The following is a 20,986-nucleotide window of genomic DNA, read 5'->3' on the forward strand; positions in this document are numbered from 1 at the left end:
ATTGCACTAAATATTGTTTCGGTTTAGAAATTAGACGATTCTTCGTTTGAAACAAAAATGGAATTGGATGTTTGTAATTTAGTTTTTATTGGAGAAACGCTTGAATTGTGGAAATCACAAGACGATTAAGCATTGCTGTAGGCGATGCTAACTTCTGCGTATAGTTTGCGTAATGTGTGATATGTAGGTGTGTAACAGGACAGACCGCAAGCCGCAAAAGCATACCGGAGGCATGTGCTACGACACCGAATGGAATACTCCAAACATCCTCCTATGTGTCGAAGACGACCACGTAGACCAAAGGTCCCTGAGGTCAAGAGGTTTGTGGTAAGAAATGTTACCGTGCCACAAATCCCGCAAGAATATTCTTAATTGTGTCGAATAGAAAAATTAGAGCGAGAGACAAAACGTTATATGTAAATATTTGGCTCTAGACGTGTTTCTAAAAGTGGAAAAAAATTGTACAGTCTACAGTTAAAAGCTCATAAAATAGTTGTACTTGTAGTTGTGGGGTTCATCTTCATAAAATGTTTGCTTTTGGAAAAGAACTGGGTGCAAAGGTATAGTTGAAAATGAAGAAAGATAAAAAAAACAGTACCGCCGTCATAGTCGATTGTTTCGAAGTAAGGTTGACAGAGGGTTCAAGGCCAAGTGAAGATTGTGTCAAGTCAGGTCAAGGTCGCGGCCGGTGAGGTCCGAATGGGTACATCCTGTAAAATAAAAGTTGAACAAATCTCAATTTAAGATAATTGCGCAATGAAATGTCAATGCAATGAGGTGTAGTATGACGATTTTTGTTTAATTTCACCTCAAAGTAGGCGTTGAAGAGTCGATTGTGAACACAGCACGGATTATAGATCACGGATCACCTGTTTAAAGTTAACTTCACTTTTTGCGTTGTTTGTATTTTGACTGTGCAGACTGACGGGTGGTGCGTTCACAATCGACTCGTCAACGGCAACTTGTTGTTAAGAGTTGGTTTGGGAATTCATGACGTTGAAAAAATTTGTGTTGGGAATGGAACGATTTTGTTTCATGAGAGAACCTGTCACATATTTACAAAAATCCCAATTTTGTTTACTGAATTTTGAAAAATATCTGTTTTTAACTTTGGTAGAAGTAAAGTTTTTAATACCAAAATGAAGCAACAGAATGAATTATAGTTTCGGTGTATATAGGTAATAATTGGTCCTCGTTGTGTTACATAATCACAGAGAATCATTGAAATTCCATATCTCAATTTCCTGAGTTTTTCGCATTTCAAAAAAAAAAAAAAAAGAAATAACAAAATAAAATAAAATCAAATAAAATAAAATAAAGATATTTGAGTCTTTTCCCAAAATCACATTTTTTTAGGAAAAAGGTCCATTAAAAATATAATCATAGCATGACAATGTGACAATCTGTCTACAAAAGAAAAATAGTTAAACTGTTAAAATTGTAGAAACTATACAGGGTTATTCACCGTAGTTCCCGCGAAAATTGAATGTTATGCAACACAACATACTAAAAGCTCAGATTGCTAGATACCATGTTTAACGTTTTACAAATAAGGAATCAAAGCTCATTTAAAAGTCAAAATGACATTTTTTTCTCTATGTAAGGTTATACGAAGAAATATTGGATGAAATCAACGTTAGACAAAAACGTTAGAAATATCCAAAAATGAGAATCATGTCTGTTTCTTCATCGTTTGAAACGTAAGAATTTTTTATTATGTCAGACTAGAAAAATATTCTTCTTATAACCTTACATATAGAACAAAAACGCCGTTAAACATGGAATCTAGCAATATGAGCTTTTGGTATTTTTTGTTGCATTACATTAAATTTTCGCTGGAACTCTACGATGAATAACCCTGTATTTTATTTTTTTTAATTTATGTTTCTCTTAAATGCATTTTTTAAAACTTTATTAGTAGAACTTACAAGCATGGAAAAATAAAAATAAAATTTTATTCGATTTTTTTAAAATTTTAAAAATCTGATTTCAGCTTAGTCAATAAACACACATATTGCTACATTGGCAAGTGTGACATAAGTTTTCGTATCTGAAATGTTATTACACATTGACAAAATGAAAGAAATATTTAAACAGGTCTTAAATGTTTTTTCAAATTTTTGAAAATACTGTTTTTTAATGTTTCAAAATGTTTCAAATTTTGAAAAAATGATATTTTTGATATTGCAAAAAACCATGTTATTGCCGGAACGTTATAGATGTGGATTGGGGACTTGTCGTTAAGTTGGCACTACCAGGAAAAGTAACTAGGCGCGCTTATAAAGTATTTCTAATTTATGACAGATTTCTCACTAACGTACAGTTCAATCATCAGTTTTAAGCGACCTTGAATTTGACAATCCACGTCTAAAACGTCTTTACTATACATATTTGCAAACGAAACTGGCTCATGGAAAAATATAATATAGAGTGGAATAGGTCGTAGGTGTGCGATTTGGTTTCATGAGGCGAAGTTGTAAGACACGTGTGAGAACAAGACATTTTATTTATTAATCCAATCATATAATTTATGGCGGCCATAATAGTAGCGCCAATATTGGAGATTTCCTTCTCGAGTAATAGCATCTGTTGCAAGCAGCCGCTCGAATGATGATCGCCCAATTTAAATAATTTTGGTCGAATTCTCTTTTATTTATAATTGTGAGTTTTTCCTGTCGGTAACACATGTTTACTTAATGGGTTGAAACATCGCCGCACCTAATTGATACATTAGTTTCTTTGCAGAAAGCGAAATTTCACAGGACATTCATTAATGTGTTTACTTTCTTTGTTTCCCGTCATTAACTTCGATTTTCAAGACAAACAATAAAGGAAGACCGCTCACGTGAAAAACTGTCGCGTAAATGAATCATAATTAAATTTATAGCCGGAACAGTTTAGCATTTTTGGAATAATGAACTCATAGCTTTCGGAGCAACTACAACACACAAACGTTATTACGGTTTAAATGTAAGGGAAAAACAATACCACACTGAGTTAACTCAAGGACTTTGCATTAATGAGAATTGTTTTAGGAACGCGATTAAGTTATCTATGAAAGTAATTATTAGCCTATTTCTGTTAATTGTTTTCTGAGGTGGAGCGCTTTCCGCTAAACTAATTTCTCATTGGTTCGCAAATCCCCCAAATTTGGGAATTTTTCGCGATCATTTCAACCAACCATAATTCACCGAAACTGGTGTGTCTATTATTGGGGTTATGTTACTGTACGTAAATATAAAGCCTCCTTTAATGTTGGATGGCACAATATAAAAGCGCATTAAGATTGATTACATTCGGAAGAGCAAAATTTATTGGCCAGTTTCAAGGGAAATCCTGTTTATTATGATGTAAAGTTGAATTTTCCGGGAACGCCGTATTTCTCTCCGCTCTTAACAATGTGGCGCGGGTTTATTTAAAAATTTGCATCAAATCCATTTCAGAAATTGATAATCTAGTTAGTCACCAATTAACTTCGCCGCTCTATTTTTAACTTTCTATTAGAAGTTACCGCACGGAGAAGATCTCCTTTGGCAAATTTCGTCCTTAATTTTGCTCCTATAATTATTCCAAAGTGTCTCTAACAGAAAGTGCCTTTTGGTTGCCTAGTCCAAAAGTCGAATTAATTTTATCACACTCTGATGACACACGTCTGTTCGCAAGTGTCATTGTTTTCTGAAATTTTGTTTCTGCTAAGCCGTACGTCTTCGTCTTTAATGGAAATTGCCGATGTTCGATTCAATTGTCGACGTAATCAGATTCAAAGCGCGAACAGAATGACACTGCATATCCGCCACCGATTATTAGTCTTTTACCTAACTTTTGTGTTCGCTACATAACGGATCTAATATTTTTCATAAAACTTTTATGATTTCCATAAAACTTCACTGTGAATTCAATCTCATTTGACAAAAGCTCTAACATTTTTATGCACTCTTACCAATTTAATTCGAATAAACGAAACAGGTTTAATGAAAAATGAGACCAAATCGATACGTATCAACTCCCGAACCACATCACTGATGTTTAATATCTGTCAGTGGCAGCTCGTGGGTGAAAAATCTCGCCTCGCCAGTTATCCCAGATTCAAAGCTCAGTATGGCCGGCCGTACTACACTGGATTACACACAATTTACCACAGACAAAGATGCAAAGATTTTCTTCAGATGCTACCGGCGAGCCGTACCGACATGACCGGCTACCCTAAACTAACTGTTTTGTTGGTTGCATATCCATAAAAATCTACAAACAATCACTTCCAATTCTGCATACATTATTCGCTTTGTATTAAGCTACAAACGATTTTATATTGTTTTATGTAAAATGTGAACGTCGAAAATTCTGGTAATTTATTATTAGTATGTCGTTTGGCAACTTCTTTCCCAGTTAATTATTATTTAATCGAGCTTCTTGCTGATTAAAATTCACTACGAGTGGGAGCCGGCATGATGTAAATTATAATATAATCCCGATATTCAGTAATTCCCGATCATTTATTTGGCGAGGGAATCACATTTGAATTTCCGTATTTAATGCCAAACTGTCATCCATGAAATCCGTGATTCTATTAAGTTACTAGTTTGAACTTATAGTACTTGATCTATATCAATTCGTTTGGAGTATTGTCGCATTAACTATTAAGTTCCAAGCTAAATTGCAATCAACAAACTACGACACCGTAAAATTGATCATTCCGGACGGAGCTATTCAATAAATACTTGTTTGCCTAGTAAACACTCTAAACAGATTTGGGAATTTACATCCCGTGTTTTCGTTACCATTCAAATAACACTATTTTTCCAACAATTATCCCTTTATCGGTGATCCCAGATAAAATGAACTGCATTTTGGTCGGCCACATTTTTGTCAATCTGGTGTAATGAGGTTTGCAAGTGTGATCCCGGCTTACACATAATTTTACACGTTATCGCATGTACCTCGCCGTGATATCAGTATTAACCGCAGAACAGGTGCTGTCAAAATGAAAATTTTGCTGTAACGGCTATTTGAATAAAAACAATTCGCTTAATCCGGGATTAACCTTCGAATCCCGTGGAACATAACATGTTGGCAATAAAACACGTTACTCGTAAATTCGGTGTTACGAAACAATAGAGAGCAGATCGATTTCTTGAAATGTCAATTACGAAACAGGTGACAAAATTGGGTAGCGGAGTAAAACTGAAATTAGTAGACCAGAGCAGATATGGACGGAATAGGTAAAAAATCAATTGACAAAATAAATTGTCACTGTAGAGAGAAACTCCGAGTACTCGAGATTTTATAGTTTCTTCTGATTTCCAGTCAATAAAAATCCACAATTTTAAGACAAACGGAAAATACGAAGAAGCTGACTCTTTACATTTACATTTCTGGCAACTATGTACTGTATATCAATATCGAATACTCGAATCGACGTGGCGAACTGATTCCGTTCAATTTGTTTCAGCTGATTTTCAGATATTCCCTCGGAACTTTTACAAACTTATTACCTGACGCTTAATGTAAAGAATCATCCAAGAATGGGACGATTCTCGACAGTTGGTAATTACAAGTGATAACAATTTTTCAACTAGCAATTGCTGTTTTACATTTGACAAGTGGAACATTTTCTAACGTTTGGACTCGGAATGTTAACTCGAAACATGTGCAGACACGTATTAAATTCACTTGGTCTTGGTGTTCTGTATTGTATCAGTTTTTTGTTCTATTCAACCACTTGAAAATTTCTGCGCAAGTCATTATAGATATCTTAGTAAAATTAAAATAAACATAAATAAATAATGATGCTATCCAAAAGTCTACTATTTTTTAAGTTGTAATTAAATCAAATTCGCACAGGAGAATGATGAAATTCTTTGGGCAGCTATGTACACTCAGCTCAACCTCTAATGTCATCTTATCAAAAAAAGCTATACGCTGTTTTTTAATTTAAAAATTCTAGTATTTTCGGTTTCTTAGAAAATTTGTACACTATAAATTGTCTGAATTCACATCTGATAATTCCACTGATAAATATAATTTTCTTAAACTATATTAATTTGTAGTATTCAATTATGTACTTATTCCAACAATAAATTTGAATTGTTTGTATTTTATGCACACATGATATTTCTTTGGATAATTTCACTTTTAAAAATGAAATGATGACTACGTCATGACCGAGACTTTAACGTCACCCCAAAAACTTTTGTAAGTCGTAGGATCAAAATTGGAACATTTTTCGTCACAGGACGTCTCTGAAGTTTACTACATTGTTTATCAAATTTTGTTTGTAGCAGAGAATCTGAACATTTGTTTTTTAGAGCGTAAATTATAAGAATCTTGGAAAACTGAAACAAGTACAATAAACAATAACTAAGAAGTAAATAAATCATAAAATATTTGTAAAATTTGCATTATGACATTCTCTGTTCTTGAAGCTGTTGTGGATTATTTGGAACAGAGTGAAGGCCGCTAATAGATGGCCAACTCTGCGTTATCGCCATTTATATTTTCAATTTATACAAGGTGAATTACGAATAGTGTCTGATTTAACGCTTTTATTCCAGCAACCAAAAACCATGGAATATTTCGTTGTTTTTCAATTTGAATTAAATTTTGTGATCGTAATAATCCGATTTCAGAAAAATGAAACAATAGTGTCAATCAAATGTGTCAAAATAATTATATTTTTGTAAATAAACCAGACACTATTCGTGAATCACCCTGTATACTGTCACTGCAGAAGTTGAGCTGAGTGTACCTTGTACAAAGTGTCTATAAAAGAATGTACATACATATATCAAAAGTTCTGTAGAATTGTGCGGCTCTATAATTTTATTATATCGAACTATGTCGATTCGTTGAAGCCCTTAAATCAGATGTCAACAGTCAAATGTCAAATTGTTAAATCTTACGTCAGATTAGTATTTAGACTGTAATTAAAGTGAAATAAATATGGCAGCCAACTGCGATCTCGCGATTAGGATTAGGAGAGTTATCAGAAAAAGTTGTTCATAATACACTAATCAAAACGAAAAAGGAGCCACTTTTATGAAGGCAAATATTTTTTAATTTTTTTTTGCAATACAGGAGACTGTTTTCTAAAAATTACCAACAATCTATTGTAATCTGTTTGTGCTGCTTCCAGGAAAAAAAATAAATGCAAAAATGTGTATTAAAATTCTCTATTGTTCAAATGAAAACATGCTGAAAAAGAAGCAAAAGTGCAAAATTAATAATGGGTATGGTCTCTTTTAACCCGCAAAAGTTCCGAACAACGACGAGGTATACTTTCAATTAAATTACTAATAAGTAATAAGTTGAAGAGCCATCTCTTCCCATTCTTCCAAAAGGATTTCCTCAACGTGTTGAAGGTTCCGGAGTGGCTGACGTTCCTTCAATTGCTGCCCAAGTGTATCCCAGACGTGTTCGATTGCATTGAGGTCTGGACTGAGGGGGGTCAATTCATTACCTGAATATTGTAGAAATTGAGGAAACTTTGCACTACTCTAGCTTCGTGTGGATGGACATTGTCCTTCTGCATAATGAATTCTGGTCCTATATTCTCTGCAAACGGTACCATATGTAGTTCTAAAACATCGCCTAGATACCTCAGAGCAGTCATAGACCGCTCGCAAATTACCACCAGCTCCGTCCGTCCATTCAAAGTTATTCCACCCCAAACCATTATGGACCCTCCTCCAAATGGAACCTTTTTTCTAGAGTACCGTCTAAATACCGTGCCCCTGGGCGTCTCAACGCTCGAACTCGTCCATCAATGTGACGCAAACAGAATCTGGATTCGTCAGTGAAAAACATGATGCTCCACTGCTCCAAATTCCAATCAACATGTTCTTGAGCAAATAACCTTCTTGCTCTAGGGTGCTCAGAACTTAAAGCGAGTACGTTAGCTGGTCTTCCCGCGTTAAACTAACGTTCATGAAGCTTGTTCCGTGTTGTTTGGGTACTTATTCTGGTTTTTGTCGTCTTTACCAGCTCATTCTGGAGCGTTGCAGCAGTACTTCTACGTACTCTGGTAGCCCAAAACCTTATCAAACGCTCTTCTCTCCCGGAAGTTGCCCTTGCAAGAGGCAAGGTTGTCTTCTAACAATGCCATAGATTTGATACCTTATCCAAGCCCTATTTATGGCAGCGCGAATAACATTTAGGATTCGGGCTACTTGTCGTCTTGAGTGGCCTTCTTCAATTAGACTGACGGGTCTAGCAATCTGAATCTCTGGTAGGTACACTCTACGCCTTCGTGGTCTACCAAGCACATCAACATTCATGTTGCTACTTTCACAGTTGCAATGAAATAAAAGAAGAGAATGGATAAATGCATTTATCTCTTTGTAAAAATTTGCACTTTTTTTGCTCCAATCTCTATTCTCGACACTGTTTACTAAGTGGATACAAACTTTTCTTGGTGTCTTTTGTATCAGAAATAAAATTTAACACAACAAAGAAGTGGCTCTTTCTTCGTTTTGATTAGTGTATCATTTTGAGTCAAGTTTCAATTTCGGAATTTGATGTTTTAAATAAAAGTATTTTTGATCTTTAATTTTTAAGAAAGTAACGTCACAACGATAGAACTTATCAAAAACAAACCATCTATTGTTTAGAAACGGATGTTGCAACACAAACTGATTTTGAAACTCTGTATTGTTGAAAATTACTAAAAAATTAAAATGGAAATTTTGCATTGAAACTGGGTTCAAGGGATTAAAATTAGATTCTGAACAATTTTTTTTGATAACTTCATTCGATATCTCCAAGACGAATGGAAATATCTGGAATTGATCCTGTACTAACTTACAGTTGAGTTAGGCATCTTAGAAAACGCATCTCATGTGATTCTACGAATTCGACTCTCATAGAGACATTCACATCATTTAAGAAGATATTGTAACAAATATGTAAAGATAATAGATATATATTGCACAATATACAATAGACAAAGTTTTCATGTTCGAAATCCTAAAATTGTAAGTATTCGTAGTAGACGAGATTGTTTATTAGCAACAAAGAAATTGCAATTTTGAGATGTTACGAGGTGGAGGAACTAAAAAAAATCCTGAAAATATTGTTATTGTTTCTTGGATGTCAAATAAAACGGTGTAGTTTCGCTCGAGTAGTCAGAATTTGAAATGAAGTTTGCTCGTCTCGTTTTGATTTTAGTCGTCGTGTTCTTCAAAGAGAGTAAAATTTTTAATAAAGGTCGAATTTGTTGTAGGTTTTGGTGGAGTGTTTGTCGCGGTCGGAGTCCCTAATGTGAAGTCTCCACGGCATCGATCCAGACTCCGTGCAGCTGCAATTGTCGGTTTTATTTTTATTATTTTAATAGTGACAGTGCGAAAATTCACTTTAGAGTGAGCGGTCGGTTGTTTGTTCTTTTGGGTCGAATCGTGGAGAGCGGTGGTGTCTGAAGAGGCAGTAAAATGATCAGTTTTGAGTAGGTACGTGGGTCAGGGCGAGTAATTATTTTGGGGTGAAGGGTGCGTACGCGTGATTGGAATTCCATTGCATCAACAGTTTAATACGTGGTTATGATCGATATTAACGAGTATGCCATAGAATTAAATAATGAGCGTGTATGTATGTGGCGACCGTTAGATAAGCTGCAACCACAATGTTTTGCCTTTAGCCATATGTTTATTCACTATCATGTGGTCTCCGTGGAATGCTTTTCATCTGAACTTAAGGCATAGTTCCCAAATGCCGCGCTCAGCGCGGAATGTCATATACTGTTCGAAGCTGAACTCCCTCCTGTGTCCTGTTTGCGTCCGTACTAAACTTTCCACTTACTCAAAAGTAGACTATCTCATCGAGTCCATTGCGAACTCAATTCAATACCACCTAGATCCGATTGTAAAAGTGCGGACCTTTAATTAAAAATATTGCTTCGACCGACGTCTGGACCGGAGGCGAATCGGCGAAATATTTAATAAGTTTATTCCAGAGTGAACAAGGCGACAAACAAGAGGAGCCAGTATTAAAGTATTTTAGGCAATTAATTTGATTCTGCATTAAACGGTGTAGATGTCATTTTGAGATAAATCCCGTGATAAATTACAAAATTCTGTTTCCTTGCCGTTTAGTATAAATACGCAGATCTAAAGTTTGTTTATTTGAGAGAGAAATAAATTACGCACTTTTGAACGAGATTGGAAGATGGTCTGCAAAAATTACAACTCCGCCGAAATTAGCACTCGTACAATTTTAGAAACTCGTTACAGCGGTTATTATATGATTCCAACTAAGTTTTAAGTCTTAAATGAATTACATGTTATCGTCAGCTTTATATATTGTCTGTGTTCTTGTCCGCAATCTGAGTAAACGAACAGAATTAAGACTTTTGTTCACCTGTTATAAGCCCCGAAAGCTCGCCGAACAGATCACTCTTGTTTCCCTCTTTTCTTCACTCCGGCATTTTATTATTGCGAAACTTCTCAAATCAAAATATTAACGCCCCACCCATAAATTGTTTAATTTTTTCGCGAATAAAAATGAATTTATACGCAATAAAAATTGTCATTTCAGATACGGAACTATAAAAATTACAATCAAAATGAAAATGACCGATGTGAATGCCAGGCCAAGCCGTAAAAGCGACATCTTGATTATACAATATTGCAAAGAAATATAATAAAACTTTAATGACGCATTTTCTACTTTTACCACTCAAAAATCACAAAATCAATATAATTAACTGAAAATCAGTCGAACACAAATCCTGTTAACTTAACTGATCCGATTCTATCTGACAGTGTTTGTCCTGATTTGCTCACTTCCACTACATGTCAACAAATTTTCGACCAATATCGTTGCCACCTTAACATCCAAAGTTACAAATTATATACAGGGTGTATTAAAAATGGTGCATACTATTTATATCACGCAAATCTACGTTGTATACGGACCAAACAACTCTAATTTGAATTTGGTCTTAGACGAATAATGTTTAAATTATTATTATATTATTATCAAAAATGACATTAATGACAATCCTTGTTACTTTCTGACATTACTTAAGTTCGAAAAACCACTCTAGCTTATTTGCAATGTTGCAATAGCTTCAAAATTTATGAAAAGCATTTTAAAAAATCAAATTACAAATAAACCAATAAATCAAAATGGTAAAATTAGTGCTGGAATATTTATTTTACTTGTTGAGTTATGTGTTATTGATACTATTTAAATGTATTTCTCCATTACAATCCAAGCAAATTTCCAAGTTTTACTGTTAATACCTCCATGAGCAGAGGGTTAACAGTAAATTAGTACTAGAATTTTTTGCTAATATTTCAGCATAGAATCATGTGATGAAAATATTATGCGCCATTTTTAATACACCCTGTATAATAATAGTACCTCTGTACTGTTTAAACCTGTCCATAACATAACACAACCAATTTCTGATTCTGTTTTCTTAAACTTAAAGAAATAGTAACATGATAATTAATAATGACAGTAATACAGCGGGTCCAGTTATGTTGAAACCGCTACAGTAGCGGCCGGGGAAAATGGGAATCTGGCTTTTAGATTTAAATAATTTTGGGTTGTATTTAAATAAAACTGTAATGGTTATCATTATTAAGATTTACGACCTCGAGAGGTCGGTGGGCACTTTTCTGTTGTAAACAAACAGTCGTGCTTGATAACCCTTATAGTTTTATTTAAATACAGCCCAAAGTTATTTAAGTCAAGAAGCCAGATTCCCATTTTCCTCGGCCGCTACTATATCATAATTCGATCAATGAAGTTAAAGAACAGCGGTCGTGGTCAGTATACAGGGTGTTATCGAAAGTTGTACAGATATTTTAACCACGAGCTACTGGCCTCATGTAGAACTCGGAAAAAATATTTAAAAAATTCTATGTCAAAAAATAAAATGACATTTATTTTTTGAGCTACAATTTTTTTAAATTGATTTTAGTTTTCTACGTTGTCCTACAACTTCGTAGGTAAAATTTCGGCACATTTTAAAAATACACCCTGTATATCATGTTTTATAAAATGTACGTCAATGCGAAGTAACCTATAGGAAATATGCTTCAAAAAAAAAGGAAACCGCGTTGGTGTATGTTTTATAAAATATGATATACAGGGTGTATTTTTAAAATGTGCCGAAATTTTACCTACGAGGTTGTTTGGCAACGTAGAAGACTAAAAGCAATTAAAAAAATTGTAGCTCAAAAAATAAATGTCAGTTTATTTTTTGACATAGAATTTTTTAGATATTTTTTCCGAGTTTTACATGAAGCCAGTAGCTCGTGATTAAAATATCTGTACAACTTTCATAACACCCTGTATGGTGGGGTGGCCCCATGGGAAACCGCGTTCTAATACTTCATAGTTTTATTATTTGGTAGAAATATTCGTAATGATGCTCCCCTTATACAATAATAAATAAATAACAAAAATAATAATAAATTCTGTCTATCAGATTCTAACATTATCCTGAAGAATATAGAGTTTCATTTCTTGGAAGAATATTTAAATGTTATACCGGGCGCCCCAAAATTGGCGAAACAGCTTAGCAGTACCTACGTTGTTAAGTAGTCATTAAAATATTAGGTAAAAAAAAGTCAATCTTCTTTTTTGTAGAAGATATGGACCTATTTGTTACACCAAATGTGGCAACATTCTATGTATCCCAATAGTCTGCAAATATTTAATTTTTGTTGTATCCATGGAAATAAGAAAGAAAAATTAAAGCCAGGTTGCCATACGTTATTTGAGGCAAAATCGACATAAAAACACTTCTTGGAAATTCTGGAAATAATGAAGAAAATAATTGCTAACCTACAATGATTCAGAATTATTATGCCACTGGCTAGTAAAAGACAAATAGTCAAAATATTTTTTAATATTTAAAATAAACGAGATCCGTTTTGAGTCCCCATATAGAATTGTTTAATTATTTTTCTCATTATTTTCTAACATGAGTTGACATTGCCCCATTGCGAATTTTAGGGCTTCGGTATATACAGCGTGTCGCACAAAACCAAATATGTATAGTTTATTGATTTTTTTATGACACTTTATTCAAAATTGCCAATCAAGAATAAGACTTATTTTTTTAAATTACTATGCCAATTTTGCATTCAAACTTGATAAGTATATGAAGACAACTTCATTCGATATCTTCAACGCGACGTAAAATCTATAGAATTGGCCTCATTCGCGAGGTCGTAGTTGGCTGGGCTTACAACTACTTACAGTTGAGTTGAATGTGTAAAAAATGCATCTCGTGGAACTCTACGACTGAACAAAAGATTTAAATGTTCATTCCCACAGGTAACGAAAACATCGGGCTGTATTTTCATCTTAAGTGTGACGCACTGTATACAGAGTGTCTCAAAATTCGCCAATTCCGATTTCAGATTGGGACTCCCCCCACAAAGAAACATTGGTCTGAAGGTGCACTCTTTGAACTGCGTTTTCTTCAAATACAGGCTGAAAAGTTCAGTGTTTATTTTTTATTATGGTGTAGATAATTGTAGAAAATAATAACGTAAAACAATTTTTTGAAGAAAAGCTTTACTTTGGAGTAAAAAAATCTTAAACTTTTGTAATTTTTCTTAAAAATTGAACGGCAACGTAGCTAGAATAGTATTTTGTCACTGTGGATATGAAGGCTGCTATGTATTGAACAAAATTAAAGTGCTTATATCTTCTTCAAGAAGAGCAAATTTCTTTTTTCTAAGTATTTTTCGAGCTCCACTGGGTCCTTCCCTAACATGCTCTGAATTCAGAATTCGCGAATTTTGAGACACCCTGTATACAGGGTGTTTCTGAAATAGGTGCATTAATTTTAACTGGTAACAGAACTCGTCAAAAGAAACAACTTTTCTATCTACCATTTTGCCGAAGAACGATGTTTAATTCCAAAAAAAAATTGGAGAGATTTTTCACTCAAATAGCCCTACGCCACTAAATGCTGCAATGGCTAATTGTGATCAGCGCTAGTATGAAAAAAAACATCCATTTTCATCCAGAAAACGTGTTTTAACCCCGAAATCGAAATTCAAATAAATCTACCCGTATAGCAAAAAATCCACTTCGTAAGAATCTGGTTGTTTCACGTTTTTATGTAGCTTAGTTTTGGAGATATGAACGGTTTTAGTTTTTGAAACCATTACGCAACTTTTTTCGGCAAAATGGTAGATAGAAAATTTGTTCCTTTTGATGAGTTCTATTACCAGTTAAAATTAATGCACCTATTTCAGAAACACCCTGTATTATAGAAGAAAATTCCAGTCTTAACAAAACATGCAGAACAATGAATTCTACGTAAACAATGTAATATGATTGTTAAAAAGTTATGTAGCTTGGAATATATGTATACGATGAATGTATAAATGTTGTTGATGTGTGTAAGACACATGATGAGCCGTATCACGACACCGTTATTAAAGTTGCCGTTAACTAAAGGCGTGATTAAAGTAAACATGAAACGATATTGATTTATGCAATTATAACCTGCCAGAAAGAGATGAATTCGTCACCATGGTAATTAAAGTCATGATTAAATTTAATAAGGGTGTCGTGATATGGTCCAATGTTATTTTTTTTAAACAAAATATAATGGAATTACTCTTGTGTAAATATGCGAAAGTAAGTCTAAAATGTCCGCTATCGGGTTCAAATATGAATAAGAGGAAACCGAAGTGCCATTTGCTAAATTTCAGCTTTAACATTCTATAGCTTCTTGACGACCCTAGTAAAGGCTTATCGATGATGAATATAATGGAACACTCAGAACTTTTACACGGCCTCGCTTAATAAGGGATGGTAAATCACAAATCATTACTTGATCTTTATTTATCCGTCATATCTATTTTACAACTTTTCAATTAGTGAATTGTTTTTATACGCCTTGATAAAATATTATCAAATATTTACACGTTTCAGAATAATATGCTAACGCTCCTAATATCCAAAGTAAACTTGGTGTATAGTTAAAGTTCATAAGTGAAACGCACCGTAGAAGTTAGATCTTTATGAACTTTAGTGTTTCCACTTTATCCTTCAGTAATGAAGTTAGAGACAACAGCAATCAAAATGGGAGCATTCCGGAAGATAAAACATATTCCAATACGCCACCGCCGCATACCACATCTTTAAAAATGTTCGCTGTAGAGTTAAATTATTATCAAGGGAAGATGGAAAAATGTTTGAGTTTTGTGATGTCATGTTTAAAGGAGGTGGATGATATTCTGTCAATGTCTCCATAAAAGTGAGGCCACTATAGGGAAATGTGTACCAAGGATCAGTGATAATATTAAAATTATGCAAAATTTACGTGATGCGGCTTTAAAACGTGTCGAAGTGGGTGAGCAGCGTTAAAATCAGATACATCGCTGCAGCAGTGCATCCACCACTTTGCAACAGCATCTTCCCCGTCTCCGGCATCAACCACAAGTCGATCTGCAGAAGCATTGATAAAATTAAGTCCTCCGTTAAATAATATGATGTATGGCAACCGACTGTTGAAAGCACTTTGCACGTAAATCATGACGAGTATATTATCCGGATCTGCTTTGTTTATCATCTTTGTTTGCAGGTAGTTGATGACATGAGATAACTCTATTTGCTAGCACGGAAATATGCTGTGATAGCTTGCTTCTGTTTACCCTGAAGCCTTAATCGCTGTGTGTGTCGTTAAGAAATCGCTTACCAAACACCAAATTAAGACGATCTCGACTAGAGTAAAAAGGAAAAGTTCGAGATTCATCCGAGTTTGTTCCTTCCCATCTCATAATTAAATGTCTACCGACGCGTGGAAAAAACGCAACAGGTTATCACTCATAAAGTTGCAACCGAAACTGTTCAAGGTGTATTCGTTAATAAGAACAGATAGAGATTTTGGACGAGTTAAGTGCCGAATAAAACTGCGTACCGATATTTCTGAACGAGCGAAGTCTTTAAAATTCTCTGGAAATTATTGACAAACTTTCAAACTCTTCCAACTTCCCAAATTCTTAAGAAGTCGGTAAAAATAAAAAACCCTGTTTATTTATTCAAGAATAAAAGTATATGCGTGCATACAAACACAAACATCCACTTTTTATTTAATTAAAAATTTTACGAGACTCGTTCTTTCTGAATTCACTAGTCAAAGATTTGAAATAATCATAATAAATTCTGTGTACGGTGCACCGATGCGAAGTATTAGCATCGATTGGAATTTGAATTCTTGTCGAGTTGCGTTCTTACGGGACAAAAATAATAGAATATTAATGTGGAGGATTTGATCGGGGTGCGGTTGTTGTGATTTTTGCCTACGTAACAACAATGGGATTGTTGGGAGAGAGAGTAAACTAAATTTGAGAAAAAATGATTTTGTGGCGTGATACAAATACAGTGGCCAATCGCGCTAACAAACAAGGACTATTGACACCCAGTCAGCAAGGTTCGACCGTCGAAGTGGAAGGAAAACTAATGATTTTGATTTATTTGGGTGTGTTGATGAGGGCTGAGTTTCGGCGATAACGCAATTTGACGGGTGAACGGAGACGGCGAGATTCGAGATTTGTTAAAGTATTAATATGGAAGGAATGAATTAACATACCTTATTAAATACAAAGATAAGTTGGTGAAGTTATCTTGGAGTAGTGGAAAGTTTTCGGGTTCTACCTCAAAGATACACGAACTAGGGACTTCTCAGAGTGCAATCTCCGAACCAACAATTCCGAGCCGAAGTACATTGCGTGGAAACATTGATGCTGACCGCTGAGCTCAGATTACAATAGTATTTCAATTGTTGTAAACGTGCATGGTTTATTCAGAGATTAAGCAAAATTAGGAGATCGCCGGAGTTGAGTGGTGCAGGCGGAAGTTCGACACCTCTGGGACGATTTCTTATATACATTTAACACATCAAAGAAATTGTCTTCTTTACACGAAATCCGATTAGAAATAAAGAGTCACAGTTTAATTTTCCAAAGTGGAATCTAATTCTCAGTATCTTGACTTGACCCACTTAATACATTGCTTTTTACGAGAAAGCTACGAAACCCTCTCTAGCAAAAGCCGTGATTTTAAACAGCAATTACCGATAAATACGCCGTCACGCATCAATGACAATATCGACGGCATTTCTTCACGATAAATTAGTATTTTATGCGAGACCACAATGACTAGATGGTTCATTTTGTTCAACATTTGCGTCTCTACAATGTCGATTTTTGCCCAAACCGACTCGTTCAAGCGTTCATTTCAAATCGGCAATACCGAAATTTTCAAAATTGAAGTTTCGCTCGGAAATCACAAGGTATTTCAAATAATCTGTTCGATTTTCATTCAAAACAAACAGTTTTTTACACCAGGAAGACGGTTTCTTTATGCGACATTTTAGAACGTTCTCGAACTACAGTTGGGTAAGTTCAACTATTTTAATATCGCACCTCACGTTATTCCGAACACGCAGATAAACAATTATTTCAATTATGTTGTAGAATGATTAGCTAGTCTTAATTTCTGTCATTGTTTAACTTGCTAATTTAAACCGCACCGAATTAGTGCTCGTACTCTACTTCGGCAAATTAAAACACCATCTAGTACAGAGTTAATTTCAAAAATATATCAATTGGCCGTTTTGTAATAATACAGTTTTTAGATTATTTAACTACGAGTGAACTACAGTCTGGTTATAAGAAATAACTTCATTAGGTACCTAATGTACTTTATTCTATTTAATAAAAATGTATTTTAAAGATAATATTTGTGAATAAAGAGTAAGAGAGGATTTTTTTTAATCAATACGTTATACAAAATAATATACAGCCATGCCTATGTTAAGAAATTTTTGCCGCTCTACACAAACACAACTCTAATATGGCGTCAACTGTCAATAGTGTCAATTGTGAGAACGGTGTGTATTCACTTATTCACATAATATTGATCATTTTCGTATGGAGCGGCAACCATAAATTTTACATTCGGTTTTTACGCCTCTTGGGCTACAATCATTTATAACGACCTGTATATTCAAATATATTGAATTGAGATATTACTGTGTCGTAAAGAATAAAAGTCGTAAATTTATTCTTACAATTCTTTTAATTGTCATTTGTTATCACTTAGCAGATAAAAGTTGGGTTATATCCGTTAGTAACGCTCACTCCATTTAAATTAATCGCGAGTAATATTGAACCAGATTTGATTTCTCCAAAGTGTTGTGTCATTCTACAACATCATGATTCATTCCTAAAATATTTCAGAGTTGAATTTGGTCGCACGTGACTTTATGCACAGCTAACTCGATTTTTAATGTCAAAAAAGTTGAGCTGAACGTTCAAAAAATATTTTTTTTTTACATAAATTATATTTGTTTTAATTTTAACTCGGTCAAATATATTTTACAATAGGCGGTTATTGCTTAACAAGTTTACCGAATTTACAATCTTAGGAGAAATGCAAATTTCATTAAAGGTAAAACAGCTAAAGTTGGTTCGAAGCTTTTCAAACATAACTTAGACCAATAAGAAAATCGTTCTAAATTCTAATATAGTTTGTCCGGCGAGAGATTGGTTGACATAAAAATCACTAAATTCTACGTAGAGTAAGTAGTACCTAGCGCACGTAAAATTTGAAATATATCCTTCAAGCAGTAACATTTTTGCCCTGAAATTATGCTCTAATTAATGTATTCTACTGCATTTTTTAGTGTTGGGTTAATTAAACACAATTTAAAATCTCCCAATTCACTGTACGAAGTGTAAATATCCCCAAACTATGGATTTATACCGGGTGACTGACGAAAAATCTTTGTAACTGCTGTAACTAGCTTATTTTTTATCCGATTTGAACAAATGATACATCAAATTAAATAGTTCAAAAAATACTTCAACATTATCTAATTCGATTGTTTTTTCAGTATTTATTTTTTGACAGACGCTAGTCAACTTTTTTTATATATTTTTCTATTCGTTCTTATAGAGAACTTTCTTCTGAATATCCGTACATTAAAAGAACAAACAACAAATTTATATTAATTGAAAAAAAAAATCAAAAATCAACTAACCAAATTTATAAACAAAACAAAATTTATTCTAGTTGCTCAAAATTGCCTCCATACTGTTCCAGACACTGTCGACATCTTCTACAAACACCCATCATTGTATTCAGTAAAAAATTTGGGGGCACATATTTCCTCACAGACTTACACTATCCTTCTTCTTAACTCTTATCGGGTGAGAAAAGTTACGAATACCTGGGGTCAAATAAACATTGTCTCGAATGTAACCCCATAGAACGAAATCCAATGGATTCAAATTTGGGGATCTAGGGGGTCATAGAATAGGTCCATAAGTACCCATCCATCGATCACCAAAATGATTAGGTATTTAAAAAATAAAATGCGTGGATTATGTAGTGTGGCGTCGTCCTGATGAAACACGACTCTGTTCAATATTGCTAATACCGTGAGATCGAAAAAAAAATTAGAGTTAGCTGTGACCAAAAATTTCAGTTGGCAAGATTTTAATTATCAGATGTCAGTCTTAAAAGTTAGGTTAATAATTTTGAGAACATTGAAATCTTGATTTTCATAAAGCAGTGAATTATGTGTGACCTGTCGGTTGTAAAAGAATTTCCTCACCTAGTGCAAACCACAGAATGAAACAATGAGTTTTAAAACTTCCGCGCCTTTATTCAACGGTGAGCACATCGCTTGTTTACAAATCTAACGAGGTTATGTTTTTGGGACTTTCTACTGTCCCTTTCTGAAGTCAAAAAGACAAAACGCTACGCCGTAAATGACTTCAATACGATCGAATTTTGGTAAATATAAAATTGATCAATGACATCATAGAACAAATATTGTTTCCAGGAGGAAGATTATCTTTATTACTAACTCAAACATTGTGGAAAAGGAAAGGGTCTTTCATGAGGAGCTCCAATCGTTTTCTTCACAAAAACTAGAGTAAATGTTCGAAATGTCTGCCTTCAGCTTCCAAACATAATGTTACTCTTCGCTTCATGTTTTCAAATGACCTTTGCAAAGTTGGGACAACAATTAAATTGCAGGTATAGTTTGTCCAGCGAGAGATTGGTTGACATAAAAATCACTACGTAGAAGAAAGTAGTACCCATCGCACGTAAAATTTGAAATATATTCAAGCAGTAACATTTTTGCCCTGAAATTATGCTCTAAATTTTGTTGAAATTCCTCAAAAACTCGAGGTGTCGAATAGAACCATTCGCCGTTCTCAAGTTATTCTCCATTTCTGAAGTAACACTGCACAATGAAAATGTTTTGCTCTAAAGTGAACATTATTGTAATAGCAAATTTTAATAGTCAATAATAAATAATGACAGTTACTATTATAATGACATCTGATGACATTTGAATTAAATTTTTACTTGTTGCCAACTGAAGCGTATTAATCACGGTCTTCCAGATTTTTTTTATCGCACGGTACAATGACATTTCACCCAGAAAGTTGCTTGTGTCCCTTGATAATAGACCATGATATTTTGCTTGATTAAGACTGCCATTAATAAAAAAGGACCTACTAGTCCAATCTATCTCCAAAAATGTCACACCATATTTCAATACTAAATCGTCTTTGGAAATTTTCTTCGACAACTGATCAAGAGCTCACTTAGTCATTTTGAGGATTTAGAATACACTTTTCTCCTTTTTACTTTATTAACTTGATTTTTAAATGTTTAACATTAACTCCTTAATTTTTTGACTTTTGTTTAATGTATGGGTATAGTTTTTTGAATTTTTATATTCAGGAAAAAAATATCTGTAACACTGAATAAAAAAAATGTACAGTGCCATTTGAAAATAACAAGTTTATGTTCATCTGTCAAAAACTGGACGCAAGAAAAAAGTTTAATTTACTTAGCATTGAAGAGTTTTGAAAATTATTTAATTTGATGTGTCATTTATTCAAATTGGATAAAAAATAAGTAAGATATCGTCAAAGGTTTTTCGTCAGTCATCCGGTATATGTATTTTGAATTGAATTTCGAAATTTCAACC

General features: G+C 34.0%; 1 protein-coding gene across 1 annotated transcript in view; it reads left to right on the plus strand.

Moving 5' to 3' along the window:
* Positions 1 to 232: 232 nt before the first annotated feature.
* Positions 233 to 20,986, plus strand: part of LOC138140105 (lachesin-like) — a 74,065-nt gene continuing 53,311 nt past the window's right edge. Inside the window, exons 1-2 of the mRNA XM_069060850.1 lie at positions 233 to 320; positions 9,218 to 9,300. Coding sequence (XP_068916951.1) covers positions 233 to 320; positions 9,218 to 9,300 — 171 coding nt within the window. The remainder of the gene's footprint in view (positions 321 to 9,217; positions 9,301 to 20,986) is intronic.

The sequence above is a fragment of the Tenebrio molitor genome, chromosome X (assembly GCF_963966145.1).
Source record: "Tenebrio molitor chromosome X, icTenMoli1.1, whole genome shotgun sequence".
Lineage (NCBI taxonomy): Eukaryota > Metazoa > Arthropoda > Insecta > Coleoptera > Tenebrionidae > Tenebrio > Tenebrio molitor.